The sequence below is a fragment of the Heteronotia binoei genome, chromosome 10 (genome assembly GCF_032191835.1).
Source record: "Heteronotia binoei isolate CCM8104 ecotype False Entrance Well chromosome 10, APGP_CSIRO_Hbin_v1, whole genome shotgun sequence".
NCBI classification, from domain to species: Eukaryota; Metazoa; Chordata; class Lepidosauria; order Squamata; family Gekkonidae; genus Heteronotia; species Heteronotia binoei.
Window position 1 is genome coordinate 87716632 of NC_083232.1, and position 17242 is coordinate 87733873.

General features: G+C 46.7%; 1 protein-coding gene across 1 annotated transcript in view; it reads left to right on the forward strand.

Moving 5' to 3' along the window:
• The window catches only part of CNTNAP2 (contactin associated protein 2), a 1690081-nt gene that overhangs the window by 525810 nt on the left and 1147029 nt on the right, over positions 1-17242 (forward strand). The window contains exon 2 of the mRNA XM_060247763.1: positions 15953-16063. Coding sequence (XP_060103746.1) covers positions 15953-16063 — 111 coding nt within the window. The remainder of the gene's footprint in view (positions 1-15952; positions 16064-17242) is intronic.

The window sequence follows — 17242 nt, forward strand, 5'->3', positions numbered from 1 at the left end:
GGCGACACCGCTGCGCAGCTGCCGCCTCTTCTCCGTTCGCCGTAGCTGCTCCTCCGAGATGGGCTCAGCCTGAGCCGAGATGGGCTCAGTGTCAGCCTGAGCCCATCTCGGAGGAGCAGCCACGGCGAGCGGAGAAGAGGCAGCAGCGGCTTCTCCCACTCCGCCTCTGGGGTGGAATTGGAGGGGGGGTGGAGGCGGGGTGGGGGCGTGGTGAGCCGCAAGTCCGGTTCCTAGAAGGGGCCAGATTCGCGGCTCGCCATGCTCCTGGCCTGCCTCTGCCCTTCCCTGTCTTTGGTTTTGCCTGCGCTGCTGCCGTCTCTTGGCTGCTCCTCCGAGATGGGCTCAGCCTGGGCCCATCTCGGAGGAGCAGCTGCGGTGTGCGAGGAGGGGGCGGCAGCAGTGCGGCGCGGCGGCCTCGCCCGCTCCGGGATGGGGCAGCTCGCCATGCTCCCTGGCGCTGTTTCCCCCCTCCCCTTGCTTCTGTTTTTTTGGGGAGCGGGGGAAGAGGGTGGAAATCCTGGGGTCCCCCGCCAGGGCGGGAGGGTTGGGAAGCCTAGGAGAGCTCCAGGTGCCAACTGGAAACAGGCCAATGTTTAAGAGTGGCAAACTTTAATCTGGAGAACCTGCTTTGATCCCTCGCTCCTCCACCTGAAGCCTGCTGGGTGACCTTGAGTCAGTCACAGTTCTCTCAGAAGGTTCTCAGCCCCAACTACCTCACAGGGTGCCTGTTGTGGGGAGAGGGAGGGAAGGCGATTGTAAGCTGCTTTGGGACTCCTTAGGGTAGAGAAAAGTAGGGTATAGAAACCAACTCTCCTTCTCCTCCTCTTCTTCTTTCTTCTTCCTCCTCCTCTTCTTCTTTGCTTTCTTTGCCTTCTGCTTCTTCATTGCCTTCTCCTGTATCAGTTTGATTTTACACCTTCTTTTATCTACAAAACAACACCCCCCCCCCCAGCACATCCCTGCCTGTCTAGAACACCCACTATATCTAAACCGTCATTTAGCACCAAGCCCTCCAACTCCCCTATAGCAGAAAGGCACTGCTGTTTGCAGTTGATGCTGTGCTAAAGAAGATCATGACCTCCAAACGGATCCATACAAGAGCCAGTTTGGTGTAGTGGTTAAGTGTGCGGACTCTTATCTGGGAGAACCAGGTTTGATTCCCCACTCCTCCACTTGCATCTGCTGGCATGGCCTTGGGTCAGCCATAGCTCTGGCAGAGGTTGTCCTTGAAAGGGCAGCTGCTGTGAGAGTCCTCTCAGCCCCACCACCTCACAGGGTGTCTGTTGTGGGGGAGGGAAATAAAGGAGATTGTGAGCCGCTCTGAGACTCTTGAGTGGAGGGCAGAATATAAATCCAATGTCGTCGTCTTCTTCTTCTTTAGCCTTTTTGTTGTGATTATTTTTTCAATATGGAGCAGCTGGGTTAACGATAGTTTGTATATTGATTTTTTTTTAAAAAAAAGATGATATAAAACATATTTCTGAATAACCCAGTTCTAGGCCTGTGGCCTATCTTTTAATATGTTTCTTCTCTTTGGCCTCAGCTTGTAACAGGCAAAAGCTGCTGTTTCCTTTTATCTGAGCCGTGGCAAGAACCAGAGTTCTTGAGAGCAATAATGCTTTATCTTCTATTGACGCTATGCAATTTGGGGCGGGATATGAGACATTCCTGGGGATCAATAAGTGAGGTTTTAATCTTCTGATTACAGCTGGGCTCCAGACCTATTTACAGCAGGGATTCAGCTGCAGCTGGGCTCATTTGCCCATGAAGCTGAATGCAAAACTTGCCTCCATAGTAATCTCTCATCCGGATCTTGAGGTTAAGACTGTCAATCATATAAGAAAAGTCTGTCTCTTCTCCCCCTCCCCACCCAGAAAAAAAGGGAAATTTACAAAAGGACACTGTATGTCTGGGAGCTTGGTTCGGAATGGTGGATAAAAAGCAAACAGACTCCAGAAGAGTCTGCAAAGAAAAATCAAACAGATACTGTGTGTGTCTTACTTTCTCTAAGCCACACAAAGTGCAAGAAAGAAGGCGGTCAGTTATACGCCTTGTTTGCACAGCAGTTAATTCAGGCTTTGCTGAATTCTTCCACTTCTACTTCTCTTCGTGTCTCTTTGTCCTTGATGCCTTGTGCTCTGGGAAATCCCACCACCTCTGCTATGTATGAGAGTCAATGTGGTTATCAGTGGTGTTCCTGCCTGGCTCATTGGAGCCCGAAGGACTGAGCTTGGAGACTTGGGAACAATGGGCAGTAGGATCCAAATCCGGACTGCCCTGCTCCAATCACAGGCCCCCTGCTGGTTTGAATGACCCAATAATGTGCTAGCGTGGGAACCTAGGGTTGTATTTAGTTGGCCCAGAGGTAGGCTTCCCAACCCTCCCGTCCTGGCGGGGGCCCCCAGGATTTCCACCCTCTTCCCCCACTCCTCAACAAAACAGAAGCAGGGGAAGGGGGGGAGGCGGCGCCGGCCACCCCATCTCGGGGCGGGCGGCGCCGCTGCACAGCTGCCGCCTCTTCTCGGCTCACCGTGGCTGCTCCTCCGAGATGGGCTCAGGCTGGGCCCATCTCAGAGGAGCGGCTGGGGTGGGGCAGCGCGGCAGCATCGCCTGCTCTGCCTCTGGGGTGGGGGGGTGGGGGCGGGCAGGAGGCATGGCGGGCCGCGAGTCTGGGTCCTTCTAGGGCCCGGACTCGCGGCTCGCCGCGCTCCTGGCCTGCCTCCGCCCTCCCCTCGCCGCGCTCCTCGCCTGCCTCCGCCCTCCCCTCCCCTGGTTTTGCCTGGGGGCGGGGTGGGTGGTGCCGCTGCACGGCTGCGCTTCGCCGTGGCTGCTCCTCCGGGATGGGCTCAGCTTGGACCCATCTCGGAGGAGTGGCAGGGGGGGCAGCGGTGGACGGGGGGGGCGGCAGTGGAAGGGGCGGCTCGCCTCGCTCCTGGCCTGCCTCCGCCCTCCCCTCCCCTTCTCTGGTTTTGCCTGGGGGTGGGGGGGCGGCGCCTGGGCCCGTCTCGGAGGAGCGGCTGGGGGGGCGGCGGTGGACGGGGGGCGGCGGTGGACGGGGCGGCTCGCCGTGCTCCTTGGAGCCGTTTCCCCCCTCCCCCTAGCTCCACCCCAGTGTCTCCTGGCTCCACCCCCAAAGTCTCCTGGCTCCACCCCCAAAGTCCCCAGATATTTCGGGGAATGGACTTGGCAACCCTGCCCAGAGGGCCCCGTTCCCCAGCCTTGTTAGTGCAGCCACCTACCATGCTGTACTCAATAAAGAGCTTGATATCACTACCACCTCGCCTCATCAATGCCTAAGAACCCACTATATTATAACTTCCATATAACTTTCAGTTTCTGCCCTCTTCCTTGAGGGCACCAGAGTCTACCAAGATTAGAAGTTAGGTTTACCAACATCCAGGTGGCCCCTGGAGATCTCCAGCTATTACAATTGATCTCCAAGTGACCAAGATTGGTTCCCCTGGAGAAAATGGCTGCTTTGGAGAATTAATTCCGTGGCAGTATGCCCTGGCAAGGTTCCTTTCCTCCCCAAACCTGCCCACTCCAGGCTCCACCCCCCCAAAAATGTCCAGGTGTTTCCCAATCTGGAGCTATCAACCCTACTAGAAATGGAACAATAGGCTGCATGGAGGTGCAAGAAATGCCTATTGGCATGACTTGGTAGCCCACAGTGGACTCAGAATGCTGTAGCATGGCACTGAGAGTGCCAGGATAAATACAAATGGGATTTCTTTTTGCCAAAATTTTCCTTGATGCCTTGTGCTTTGGGAAATCCCACCACTTCTTTATCACTTTCCGTTTTTGCCCTCTTCCTTGGGGGCATCAGAGTCTACCAAAAGTAGAAACTAGGTTTACCAGTGTCCAGGCGGCCCCTGCAGATTTCCAGCTATTACAATTGGTGACCAAGATCAATTCCCCTGGAGAAAATGGCTGCTTTGGAGGACTGACTCTACAGCATTATACCCTGACACGGTCCCTTTCCTCCCCAAACCCCACCCACTCCAGGCTCCACCCCCCAAAAAATGTCCAGATATTTCTCAATCTGGAGCTAGCAACCCTACTAGAATTGGAGCAATAGATTGTGTAGAGGTGCAAGAAATGCCTATTGGGATGACTTGATGGCCCACAGTGGGCTTAGAAGGTTGTAGCATGGCACTGAGAGGGCCAGAATAAATACAGGTGGGATTTCTTCTTTCCAAAATTCACTTTGAAAAAGATATCGCCATATAGCCACTTATTCCTTTCATTCTCTTTCAAAAGAAGAATTTCTCTTTCGGTTTCTCTTCATTGTTTTGTGGGGTACCTTTCAATGCACCCTTCAGCCCTCGCAGGTCCCTCCCCCCCCCCTAATGTTACACAGGGTGCTGTAGCAGGAGGGTAGGAAGACACTGCTTGCCTCTGAGCATGCAAAGAATTAAATTCTGATATTTTGGAGAATCTCTGTTCCTGCCCCCCAATCTCTTCTGGTTTCTCTTTTGATCTAAATGGAAATTGATTGGAAACAGATTCCAAATTCCTAAAAAGAGGGAAAGAAATGGATTGTTGGGTTTCAGGGAGAAATCAGGCAAAAGAGAAATCCTGTTAATAACACCAGCCCTTGCTTCCATCCGACATAGGTGATTCTTGTGTTGTAGAAGAGACAGATTTGAAGCCAGTAGTAACTTAAAGATAGGGTTGCAAGCCCCCTGTCCGGGTGGGTTTCCCCCCACGTTTGCAGGCCCCTCCCCTCTGTGAGTTAGCTGGCCAGCAGGGCGAAACTCCACCAACAAATGCCCCAAAAGGTAGTGCAATGACATCTTCCAGATGTTGTCATCTTACTGGTGACATTGCACTGGCGACGCTCTAGTTTTTGGGCAAAACTCTATGGTATATTTTGACTCAAGCCGAAGAACTCCCAGAAAGGACCTTCAAGCCCTCCACCAGCAGAACAGAAAGGACCCGATGGACCTCCCGATGGCACCTGTTTTTTTGGCCCCTGTGTGACACAGACTGTTGGACCGCATGGGCCATTGACTTGATCCAACATGGCTTCTCTTATGTTCTTATGACCTGGCAACCCTACTTAACGACCAACACGGTGTTCAGAGTATAAGCTTTCAGGAGTCCAGATGCCTTTCATCAGATAGCTGACGCAGGGTATGGAAACTTATACTCCCAAAATCTTGCTGATCTCTGAGGCACTACTGGCTTTGGATCTAACTGTTCTGCTGAAGCCCAGCATGGCTACCCTCTTAACTATCATGTTGTATCAACTTTTATTGGCGTGACAGTTGTAATCAAACAGAAGAAGTCTAGCTGAAAGAGCCTTTCTGCCACGTAACTGACTATTCCATAGGAGGAAGGCTCCATAGACTTTGCTCAATTGCATGGTAGGATAATGGTATTATCTATACTGCAAAACCAAAATGCTTTCAAATACCAGCTGCCTGCCTGAAATTACCCAAAGTGCACAGCAGAAGAAGGCCTTTGTTTTTAACGAGATGCCATTCCTGCTGGGGAAAAATCACCTCCTGGTTTTTACCACCTGCGTTGGGCAAGTGCAAGGTGCCCCGTGCCAGAGCTTATTAGGACAAAGTGGAGTAAAGCTGGAAGACTGCTTGTAGCTTCATAATGTTAACATTTAAATGGTCCCAGGTTGTCTTTGAAGTTAACACCTTACTGAGATAAATGGGATGGAGTCCCATTTATGCCTTTCCAGCCCTGTCACGCTTGCCAGATAGAGTGTTCTGTAATTGATTAACAGGATACAGTACATTGACTTATATAAGGAGGGCTACTGTATCTGTGTAACAGAAAGGCTTAGAGAATTGTGCTTATAGTAAGTGAAAGATTGAATTTGGGGTAAGGGGCGGTGGGGTTGTCGTTTTTTAAAAGAAAACCAGCAAAACCTGCCAAAGGAATCTTGGAATCTTTCCCTTGTGGTGTTTATAACATCTCTGGTTTTCGACTGAGGCGAAATGAGAAAGCAGAAAGCAGCTCAAACAAGGTTACCAATGTTGTCAGGGCCCATCTCTATTCTCCCCCCCCCTTTGCCCCTGATTTATTTTGAGCAGCCGGCTCATTTTAATTATCTCCCAACTCCTGAATTGGTTTCGGAGCAGAATTTACATAGAGAAAGCTTGTGAAAGGCTAAATAGAAGGTGTGATACTCGTTAACATGGAAGCTTTCCCCCCACCCCTTTCTTTCTTAGTTCATCTCTTCAAAAATAGAATCCAGAATGAATATTGGTCTAAAATGTATATTGGCAAAATGTATTTAATAAGATTGGAAGAAGAAGAAAGAAGAAGAGGAAGAAGAAGATTCATGATGATGATGATGATATTGGATTTGTACCCTGCCCTCCTCTCTGAATCTCAGAGAATCAGAGAGGCTTACAATCTCCTTTACCTTCCTCCCCCTCAACAGACACCCTGTGAGGTAGGTGGGGTTGAGAGAGCTCTTATAGCAGCTGCCCTTTCAAGGACGGCTCTGCATGAGCTATGGCTGACCCAAGGCCATTCCAGCAGCTGCAAGTGGAGGAGTGGGGAATCAAACCCGGTTCTCCCAGATAAGAGTCCGCACACTTAACCACTACACCAAACATTTTCAGCTGGAGAGTGGCTTCAGTCTTGGCTAAGCATGGTAGCGGCCAGAGAGAAAATCTCACCTGTGGTCTGGCTCTATATCACCAAGGAAACTTCCATTTAAAGGGATGGTCATAACTCTGTTGCATCCAGCACTAGCCAGATATTTACACCTGGAAGAATGAAAGTCAAGCCCTGCTAGGTCAGATCAAACACTCACCTGAGCAGCATCCTCTTTCTCACAGTGGCCAGCCAGATGCCTCTGGAAAGTAGGGCATGGAGGACAAAACTTTCTCTTGTTACTGCTCCTGAACATCTGGCATTCAAAGACACCCCACTTCTGAACACCTGCTTTGCCACCATAGCCACAAAGGGCCTACCTTCCACAGATTTGTCACCTCCCACCTTTAAAAACCTTTCAAGAAGTGATTATCTGCACATCTTTTAGTAGACTATTCTATAAGTCAGTCATGTGGATCAAGATGGGGCCAGGTTCATATGGTACCCAAGTAGCATGGTGCTTGCCATGGTAGAGGATCTCTGCCAGCTGGAGATCAGTTGTAAAAGCGGGAGATCTCCAGGCCCCACCTGGAGGCTGGCAAGCCTAGTTGGTCTGCAGTGGAACAACTCGATTCAAATCCAGGAGCCCCTTAAAGACCAGTAAGATTGGGAAGGGGGTGGTGGTATAGGCTTTTGAAAGTCAAACCTCCCTTTGGGTCTCAAAACTTATACCCTGCGGGGGGCGGAATATTGATTTTGTTCCATCTATATCTCTGCAAACAGGTTCAGGGTGAGTCCCATCATAAAACCACACAATAAAACCATTGCATAATTGTTGTGTATGTGACTCTATGTTTCAATGTGGGGTGTTAGTTCCTGGCTGGCTCATTGGAGTCTTGCGGACTGAGCTGGGGGATGTGGGAACAATGGGAAGCGGGATCCAAATCTTGGCTTCCCTGGACCAATCGCTTGCCCCCTGCTGGTTCAAATGACCCAATGACGCTCAAGCGCGGGAACTTGGGGAGTATATATAGTTTTTTTGTTTTAACAATTTATTGGTAACATATGGTTACAAAACTTAATTATAAAATTTTCTATACTAACCCATATGATATGTCAATCCCCCCTCCCTCCAATGTTGACTTCCCCGAAATTATAGATTTAAGTTCAATACTAAAGGTATTACTAACCGATCAAAGTTCAATATTTTTTTTCTCATTAATACTAAAAAATTGTCCAATGTCTTTTTACATTCCACTCTTTCTCCATATATCCTTTAAATTTCTTCCACTCCTTTTTGAATATGTCTAAATCATAGTCTCTTAAAGTTCTAGTTAGTTTGTCCTTCTCACTCCACGATAAAACTTTCATAATCCAGTCCCAGGAGTGTATATAGTTGACCCCGTTGGCCCAGTGGAGCAGTCTTCATTGAACCATTACCATGCTGTAACCCAAGAGCCGGTTTGGTGTAGAGGTTAAGTGTGTGGACTCTTATCTGGGAGAACCGGGTTCGATTCCCCACTCCTCCACTTGCACCTGCTGGAATGGCCTTGGGTCAGCCATAGCTCTGGCAGAGGTTGTGCTTGAAAGGGCAGCTGCTGTGAGAGCCCTCTCAGTCCCACCCACCTCACAGGGTGTCTGTTGTGGGGGGAGAAGATACAGGAGATTGTAAGCCGCTCTGATTCAGAGAGAAGGGCGGGGTATAAATCTATAATCTTCTTCTTCTATAAAGAGCTTTGATCAACTGCAACCAAGTCTCTTCAGGTATCAAACCCACTATTTAACAATAATTAAAGTACGCCTCAAGTATCAGAATATCATTATTAAAAGTTACCAGTGCCTCAACAGATCTCCACTCAATTGGGCCCAAGTGGTCACTTGGACCAGAGTCACTGGAGGGGAGGCCAGACAAAAGTGAACACTCACTGTCTCAATTAAAGGTCTGGAGGAAGACCTCCATCTTACAGGCCCTGCAGAACTGTAGTAATAAGGTGCTACTGTTCTTGAATCTGCCTACATGTGGTTTAACCCACATCCAGAGGATTTTAAGGCTAGGCAATAGATTCAGAAGGAGTCCCGTGGAGTAGAGTGGTAAGCTGCCGTACTGCAGTCCAAGCTCTGCTCACAACCTGAGTTTGATCCAAGCAGAAGCTGGGTTCAGGTAGCCGGCTCGAGGTTGACTCAGCCTTCCATCCTTCCGAGGTCGGTAAAATGAGTACCCAGTTTGTTAGGGGAAAAGTGTAGATGAGAAGGCAATGGCAAACCATCCCGTAACAAAAAGTTTGCCCAAAAAAATCCTGATGTGACATCACCCCATGGGTTGGTAATAACCTGGTGCTTGCACAGTGGACTACCTTAACCTTTATAAATAGATTCAGAACAATTTTTTCTTCAGCATTTAAGTCTTGGATTGTTCGCACAGTACCTTTGAAACCTGCACTTCTATTTGTATTTTCCTAATAAGATTTGTACCTCATATCATTGCATAGATGGATCATCATTTCCAAATTCCACTGAACGTACCCTCCCTAAAAAAGCATCAAACAATAAAGTGGGAGCCAGCTGTGACATTTTTGCTTTCCTTCATTTTTTTTCCCCCAGTTTCCAATTCCAGCAGCCTTCTGCAAAAGGCTTGATAGCATTCCATTTCATTCAACGATCTCTGTCAAATCTGGCACTAGGGACGTCATTGTGTTAATATCTTAAAAAAAAAAAAAATAGATGGTCCATTTCACACACACATACCCGTCAAAGGAAACTCTTTAGATTAATGGTCAAGAAAAAAATGGAAAATCCCAAAGACATCCACATCAGAATCCTTGCTGGAAAAATTGTGTGTGTGTGTGTGTGTGTAAATCTCTTGGACGGTTACTGTTTGTGTGTTGAAAGGGCGAGCCACAGATTGTCAACCCACTTATCCCAGAAGCAGATAACCCATATAAGTTCCATGGAAACAACCTCGTAGAAGTTCTGTTTGTTTTTTTAGTAGGAACGTACATGAATGCAGTTGGCTGGTATCAGGGGGTGTGGCCTAACATGCAAATGAGTTCCTGCTGATGTTTTTTTTCTACAAAAAAAAGCCCCATGTGAAACAATGGTGACATCAGGGGTGTGGCCTAATATGGGCGTGAGTTCATGCTGGACTTTTTCTACAAAACAAGCCTTGCCGAATACAACTTGCTATTGAGGTCTGATCAGTTCCTTGAGCATTTCTACTGAGAAAACTATGAAGAGGAAACCAAATCATCTCGAATGCACACTTTAGGGATGTGGAGTCTAGAGCACAGCCATAGACTTCAGACAAGGGTTGGCACAACAGTCCAAGTTATTTGCTCACCGGCCTAAGACTACTGGGTAGCCTCAGTCTTGCCTCCGGTTTCCAGGCTGTGTTGTCTCCGTCTCTGACAGGGACATGCTGCTTCCCACTGCTTTCCTGCCTGCCAGTTTTCTAAACTCTTAAGAGTTACAACTGATCTCCAGGTGGCAGAAATCAGTTCCCCTGGAGAAAATGGTTTCTTTGGAGGGTGGACCCTCTGAGGTCCCTCCCCACCTCAACCCCTGTCCTCCACAGGCTCCACCCACAAATCTCCAGGAACATCCTGACCCAGAGTTGGCAACCTTACTTCCCAGGCTTCACCCATGATTCTACAGAAATTACTCAACCCAGAGCTTGCAACCCTACTGGTGGGGCTTTTTTTTTTTTTTTGAGCAGGAACGCACAGGAACTCAGTTCCGTCTACCTTGGTGTCAGGGGGTGTGGCCTAATATGCAGATGAGTTCCTGCTGGGCTTTTTCTACCAAAAAAAGCCCTGCCAACTGCAGATTCAATTTGGGATGTTCTGCGTGCAAAGCAGATGCTCAGCCAGTGAGTCAGGGCCGCACCCGTACAACTAAGGCACAACATTATTTGACATGCACATTATATAGCGTAATCTCCAAACTGTGAAAAATAAAAAACCCAAACTGCTGATCAAAATGTAAATAGATGTTTAAGAAATAAACCCAGGATAAAGCACATCCTCTACAGGGTTCCTTCTTGGTGAAAGATGGGGGACTTATTGGGAGCAGAAGGGAAACCCAGACAACAGTGACATCATCACATTGGTGATATCGGGGCAACGCTCTGGAATTTGAGCAAAAACCCTGTGGTAGATTCAGCTTCTACCATAGAGTTTTTGTTTAAATACCAGAGTGTTGCTGACATTATGACTTCACTTCTTTGTCACATCAGAAATGATGTAGACATGTCGCTGCAATGTCAGCTGGATCTTGCTCTTTTTCAGTGTAAGTCCCCACCCCGCCACCCAGTTGCTATATCCTTGCTCTAGATTTCTCATTTGACCTTGCCTGTGAGATTTGTATTTCTAACATCAAAATCTAGCAGCTCAAGATGCCAGATTTGATGGACTATAGCAGGGGTGGCCAAACTGTGGCTTGGGGCCCATGTGTGGCTCGTTCACACATATTGTGTGACTCTCAAAGCCCCCACTGCCCTGCTGGCATGCTAGAAGACGACATTTAACTATTTAGATCACTTATCCAAGCCAAGCCAGCTGGTGGCTTGGAGAATGCATTAAAAGTTGATTTCTTTCCACCTCCTCCTCCCTCTCCCATCTATTTGCTTTCCTTCCTTCCTTCCTTCCTTCCTTCCTTCCTTCCTTCCTTCCTTCCTTCCTTCCTTCCTTCCTTCCTTCCTTCCTTCCTTCCTTCCTTCCTTCCCTCCCTCCCTCCTTCCTTCCTTCCTTCCTTCCCTCCCTCCCTCCCTCCTTCCTTCCTTCCTTCCTTCCTTCCTTCCTTCCTTCCTTCCTTCCTTCCTTCCTTCCTTCCTTCCTTCCTTCCTATCTTGCAGCTCTCAAACATCTGATGTTCATGTCTTACAACTCTCATACATCTGACGTTTATTTTATGCGGTTCTTACATTAAGCAAGTTTGGCCACCCCTGGACTATAGTATTCAATACTTAGCTTTAGCGGCTCCAGAAATCATTGTCTTTTAACTGTACTCCAAAGATGTATCTTCTACCGGTGGAGAAGTTACAATGAGGGAATTTCTCTGCCTGTATGAACGGGGGATTATTTTAATGTACAACAGAGCCTACACTCCAGTGCATATATTAAAAAGATTAAACAAAACATATTGGAACAGTTAGTTCCTCCTTTGTTGATAAGGCAGTGCCTTCAGGGGAGAAGAATAATGAATGCAGGAGGGGGGAAAGAAGAAAAATCTATCTGAAAAGATTACATGTTAATTGCAAGTGGTTGAGAAGTAAAAGTGTAAGAATTTCTCAGGTGTTTTTTTTTTTTCTTAAAGTTTTGCCTAGCATAAAGTACAATATTAATTCTAGTTATTCTCCTTTATCCAGGCAAGAATAAGCCCTTTCCTTTCTCTTTCCACAATAACGCTGACTTAATCTTTTCTCTACTGAGTCCAATGGAAATGAAGTTCTTACAAAGGATTATGGAGATTACAAGAAAGGAAAATTATGCCTCCAAAACATCAGTACTGCAGTGATGAATGGAGTGTGAGTGTTGTTGCCCTGGTTTAAACCTTAATGGACAAATCGTTGCCATTTTGGTTCCCCTGATGAGCATGTCAAATTTAGACTTGCTCAGATGTTCGATTTTGATGCTCCCTCCAGCCAGAGGTAACAAGAGTATGTGGTACCTGGGACTCTCCCAATAGACATGGTGACCATTTTGTATGAAAAGGGGGGAGGCACGTCTTTTCCTTCAGTAGGTGTGAACCTGATCCTTCAAAAATCCAGTGTTCCATTCTTGCATGCCAGACATGTATGTTCATGGAAATAATGTGTGTTGCCCTGTTCGCACAAAATAGCAATCACACATATTGGGAGAATTGTGAGCTGCAATGGCATAGATCACCTCGTACAGAGCATAAAGCAGTAGTACTCCCCTAGGCATGTTCTAGGAGGAAAGGACACTGGAAGGAGAGGTCTTCCCATTATGAAAGTAATATTAGGAAAATCCAGATGCTCTTTCTAGGCTATTCTTTAAAAAAGTTGTATGCATTTCCATACTTCATTATCTACTTCATCAGATGCTAGTGGGACTGTTAGCTGCATGTGAGTGGAATTAATTTGAATGTTTGTGTGAAAACTTTTAACAAGACAACCTTCAATAAGGATTAGGCATGATGAAGTCAAAGTTATAAAAACAATGACCAATTTCCCACTCACCTTACGGCGCTCTCACGCTCCTCTTCTCAGCATGGCTTCCGTCTGATTTCATACTATCTGCCCTGGAGCTAACTTTGGCTTTTTTGTGCAGCAAACAGAAATCTCTAAAAACCAGTTTCTGTTTGCCATGTGAAAAATCCGAAGCTAGTTGCAGCCCTGGGGCAGATAGTGTGAAATGGGACTGAACCCTTTGAGAAGAGGAGCGTAAGAGCGGCATAAGGCGAGTGGGAAATCTGTCAATGTTATTCTCTGCTGTTGTGCTGTGAGAAGAAACCCCATTCTCTGTTTAGGCCTTGAGTATCAAGGACATATTTCGATATCAGTTCCTGCTGTGCCATCTCACATTCCGGGGGGGGGGGGGTTACTCTGAGGTTTCTGTTGCAATGGTCAGGGAAGCCAAAATGTTAGCCAACAGGCTTTGTAGTGTTTCTCTTCCTAATGCTCAATTTTTGTACGATTATTCTTTTTCCTCCTCAAACACAGCCTTGTCTGCCCAACATAGACTGTGTTTAGGGTTGCCAGCTCTGAGCTGGAGATTTTGGGGGTGGAGTCTGAGGACAGTGGGGTTGGGGGGCAGACATTTTGGGGGTGAAGCCTGGGGATTGGGAGAAGAGACCGACTTTGAAAGCAGCCATTTTCTCCACGGGAATTTATCTTCGTTGGCTGGAGACGAGGTTCAATTCCAGGAGATTGCCAGCCACCACCAATTTGCTGATGAACGTTTCTACAATATAATACATATGCAACACTGGTAGAATCACAGGTGGTGCAATATGGAGATGGGCAGTGTGGTGATGGACAGTGATCCTCTGCCTGTAGTGGTCCTGTATTGTGATTGTTGATTGCCGGGCACTTTGGTTTGGTGTGTGGTCTTTCGTTTTGATGCTCTGATGTGATTCCACCATGACGTGGTTATTTCCTGTTAGCAGTTGCTCTATATTAGGAGGTTGTCTGTATGCCACTATTGATTGATCTACCTCTGCATCTCGGAGAGTAGCATTATTCTCCAGGAACAGATTAATGTCTTCTAACCAAGTATTGAATTATCTTCAGCTGAGAACAGAAGGTGATTACATGAGGGGTTCTTTTGTTCCTCTTATGCTGTTTATGCCGAAGTCGTCGTTATCCAGTTACAAAGCTGTCTTTGGTAGTTTGGTAAATATCCTTTTATGATTATATCCTAAATGTGGGGGTGCTTGTGTCACATCTTCCAGTTGTCCGTTGTGGTCCTGGTGATAGGCCATGCATAGTTGTAATGCATGGCTTGGTCGTCTCCTATCAAACTTTTTATATGTTGTGTATGCGAGTTGCTAAGATGTAGTTATATGGTGCATGTAGTTGACTTGCTATACAAGTTGGTTGCCTGGTGACCATTTTTGCAAAATAATAATGGTGCCAAGAAAATTGATATGTTCTGAGGAGTGGGTAAAACATAGATTAGCAGTTGGGTAGAAGCAGATGAAATCCTGATGGAACTTCCTCGGCGAACCCTTCCAGAGAACCCATATTTGGAAGATGGCATCAATATATCAGTGGTGTAATCAGATAGTAATTGCTGAGAAAGCCAAGTCAGCCACAAATGAGGTTCCATATGGGGCTCCGTGTGTATGCCCATAGCAATGCCATAGATCTATACATACAAAAGTTACATATGAGGACTAAATGTGACAGTTCAGCACCATTTTGGACAGCAGCTTTTTTCTGGAGTGGTGTTCATGTTGGCTTGTAATCCAACTTCATGAGCAATGTTGGTATATAATGACCCAACATACATTATAGTTAAGATTGTTCCTTCTGAAAGATTTTTTTTTTTAAATCAGGAAGTTTATTGGACAGAGATGTTCATTAATGCCTTGGCAGCCCCAGCCTCCTCCTGGTGGAACTCTCTGCTAGAGAACATCCATGCCCTACGGGATTTATTACCTTTCTGTAGGGTTCTCAAGGCAGAAATGTTCTGCCAGGCATTTGGTTGAGGACAGCAACAGTCTGACATTCTCATACTCCTACCTCCCTGCTTTGTTCCGCCATAATCCCTCCACCCAGGGAGCTGGTAGACACTGAAATTCTTCCATCATTGTGGATATAGTATTGCTTTTTGATGGTTGTTTTAAGCATTTAAATGCCATTGTAATCCTGTTATGTATTGTATGTTCCCCGGGTGTAAGCTGCCCTGAGTCCTATTTGCAGGGAAAGGTGGTATAGCAAATCAAATGTGACAGACAGACAGACAGACAGACAGACAGATAGATGATAGATAGATAGATAGATAGATAGATAGATAGATAGATAGATAGATAGATAGATAGATAGATAGATAGATAGATAGATAGATAGAGTGTGTGTGTGGAGAGAGAGAGAGAGAGAGAGAGAGAGAGAGAGAGAGAGAGAGAGAGAGAGAATGTATTTCAGGATTTCCCCCCAGACTGTATTATGGGGAACTGCAGGGCTTTTTTTTTTGTAGTAGGAACTCCTTTGCATATTAGGCCACACCTCCCTGATGCAGCCAATCCTCCTGGAGTTTACAGTAGGCCCTGTACTAAGAGCCCTGTAAGCTCTTGGAGGATTGGCTACATCAGGGGTGTGTGGCCTAATATGCAAAGGAATTCCTGCTACAAAAAAAGCCCTGGGGAACTGTATGGTTCTTGGAAGCCTCTCAAGGGATTTTTCAATGAAAGGAGCAATTATGGCAGACAAGGGTCCCCAAAAGTTATCTTGTTTGCCGCTATTAATCTTCTCCTTGTAAGCAGATGCAAGACAGCACTGGCTGTATTGCAAGGTGTGCTCCTGGTTCAAGTATGACCACCAGTGAAGCACAACAGACATGGCTCATGCCTCACATCAACAATGAGACAATGGATGGTCTCCCAGATGTTCTGCCCTACAATAGGATTTAATAGCAGACATAGAGAGATGTTCCTCAGCAGAGAAGCTAATATAGACTGGTCTCCTTAAAGGAGAAGGTTTGAAAACCTTTCTAAGGGATGCTGGATCTTGTTTTGTTTTGTGATTACCATCAACATGATATGGATTCTAGCACTGGATATAAACTTTAATGTGATGATAGTTCAAGCACAATGCAGTACCACTGCGGCTTTTTAAAACAACAAAGGTGACACGAGCAAGGAAACATACAACTCTGATCTTTGAAGTGACTTCCATCTTTGAAAAGCATTACTCTTCTTTGTCTTTCAGAAAAATGCGATGAACCACTGGTTTCCAACCTAGCCCACTCCTCCTTCAGCAGTTCATCCTATCTGTCAAACAGCTATGCACCGGGGTATGCGAAGCTAAACAAAAGAGGAGGTAAGAAGCTCTTTGCTTTGAGTGTGTACAAGACGACTGTTAACATTTCAACAAGACAGCTTTTGAGGATGTGTTGGCAAGACTGCATTAAAACCATCCGTTTTCCAACTTCTCTGAGTCTCCTTGAGGGCATCTCCTGGAGGATACTGTGTGGGTGGTGGGTTCACCAAGGATCAAAGCAAAGCCATCTTCATGTAGTCAGTGCTTTCCCCCCTTTGAAGGGAATGCATCGCTAACTTTGCCTGTCAGCTGCTTGGAGAACTTTGTGATTGTTACATGGCTTGTCTCTCGGCATGAAAGGATTTATATTTATAGAACAAACAAGTGCAAAGGCAGGGCCACTCCAGCTAAGGTCAATCAACGCAGTAGTGTCTGCTTTGTGCCCCTCCACGCACTTTCTGTCCTTGCTCATCTTTAAGGAGCGCAAAGAAGCACATGTATCCCCAGAGGGGGCATGAGTTCAACGTACATCAAATTATATGTTGGCGTAATTGAACTAATGTAACTGCAGAGGAAAATAACGTACTAACAATGCTGTCCTAAGCATAGTTCTATTCTTCCAAGTGCATTGGCTGTGGTGGATTGAAAAGGGCATAACACAGTTTTAAAAGGTAAAGGTAGTCTCCTGTGCAAGCACCGGGGCGTTACTGACCCAGGGCTGATGTCACATCAGGGCATTTTCATGGCAGACTTTTTTTACAGGGTGGTTTGCCATTGCCTTCCCCAATCATCTACACTTTACCCCTAGCAAGAATCAGAAAACAGGTAGTATGACAGAACTGTATGTACCTGTGCTATGTATGCTTCATTTCCCCCCTCCCCTATACTGGCCCCATCACTAGTCAAAGACATTTGTGGTATCAAGTGCTGGCCCCATTTTGGAAACAGCAAGTAAGGCAAGCTTAGATGTATCTGGTGGTGGCGGAAAGTGTTACAAGTCACAGTTGACTAATGGAGACCCTGTAGGCATTTCAAGGCGAGAAGTGCTTTGCCATTAGAGGTGGTCTACCATTGTCTGCCTCCACGTCATGGCCCTAGCCTATTCTGTGGAGGTCTCCCATCCAAACACTAGCACGGGCTGACCCTGTTTAGCTTCTGAGATCCAATGAGATCGGGCTAGTTTGGGCCATCCAGGTCAGAGCAGGAGATGATCAGAGGTGGTTTGCCATTGCTTGCCCC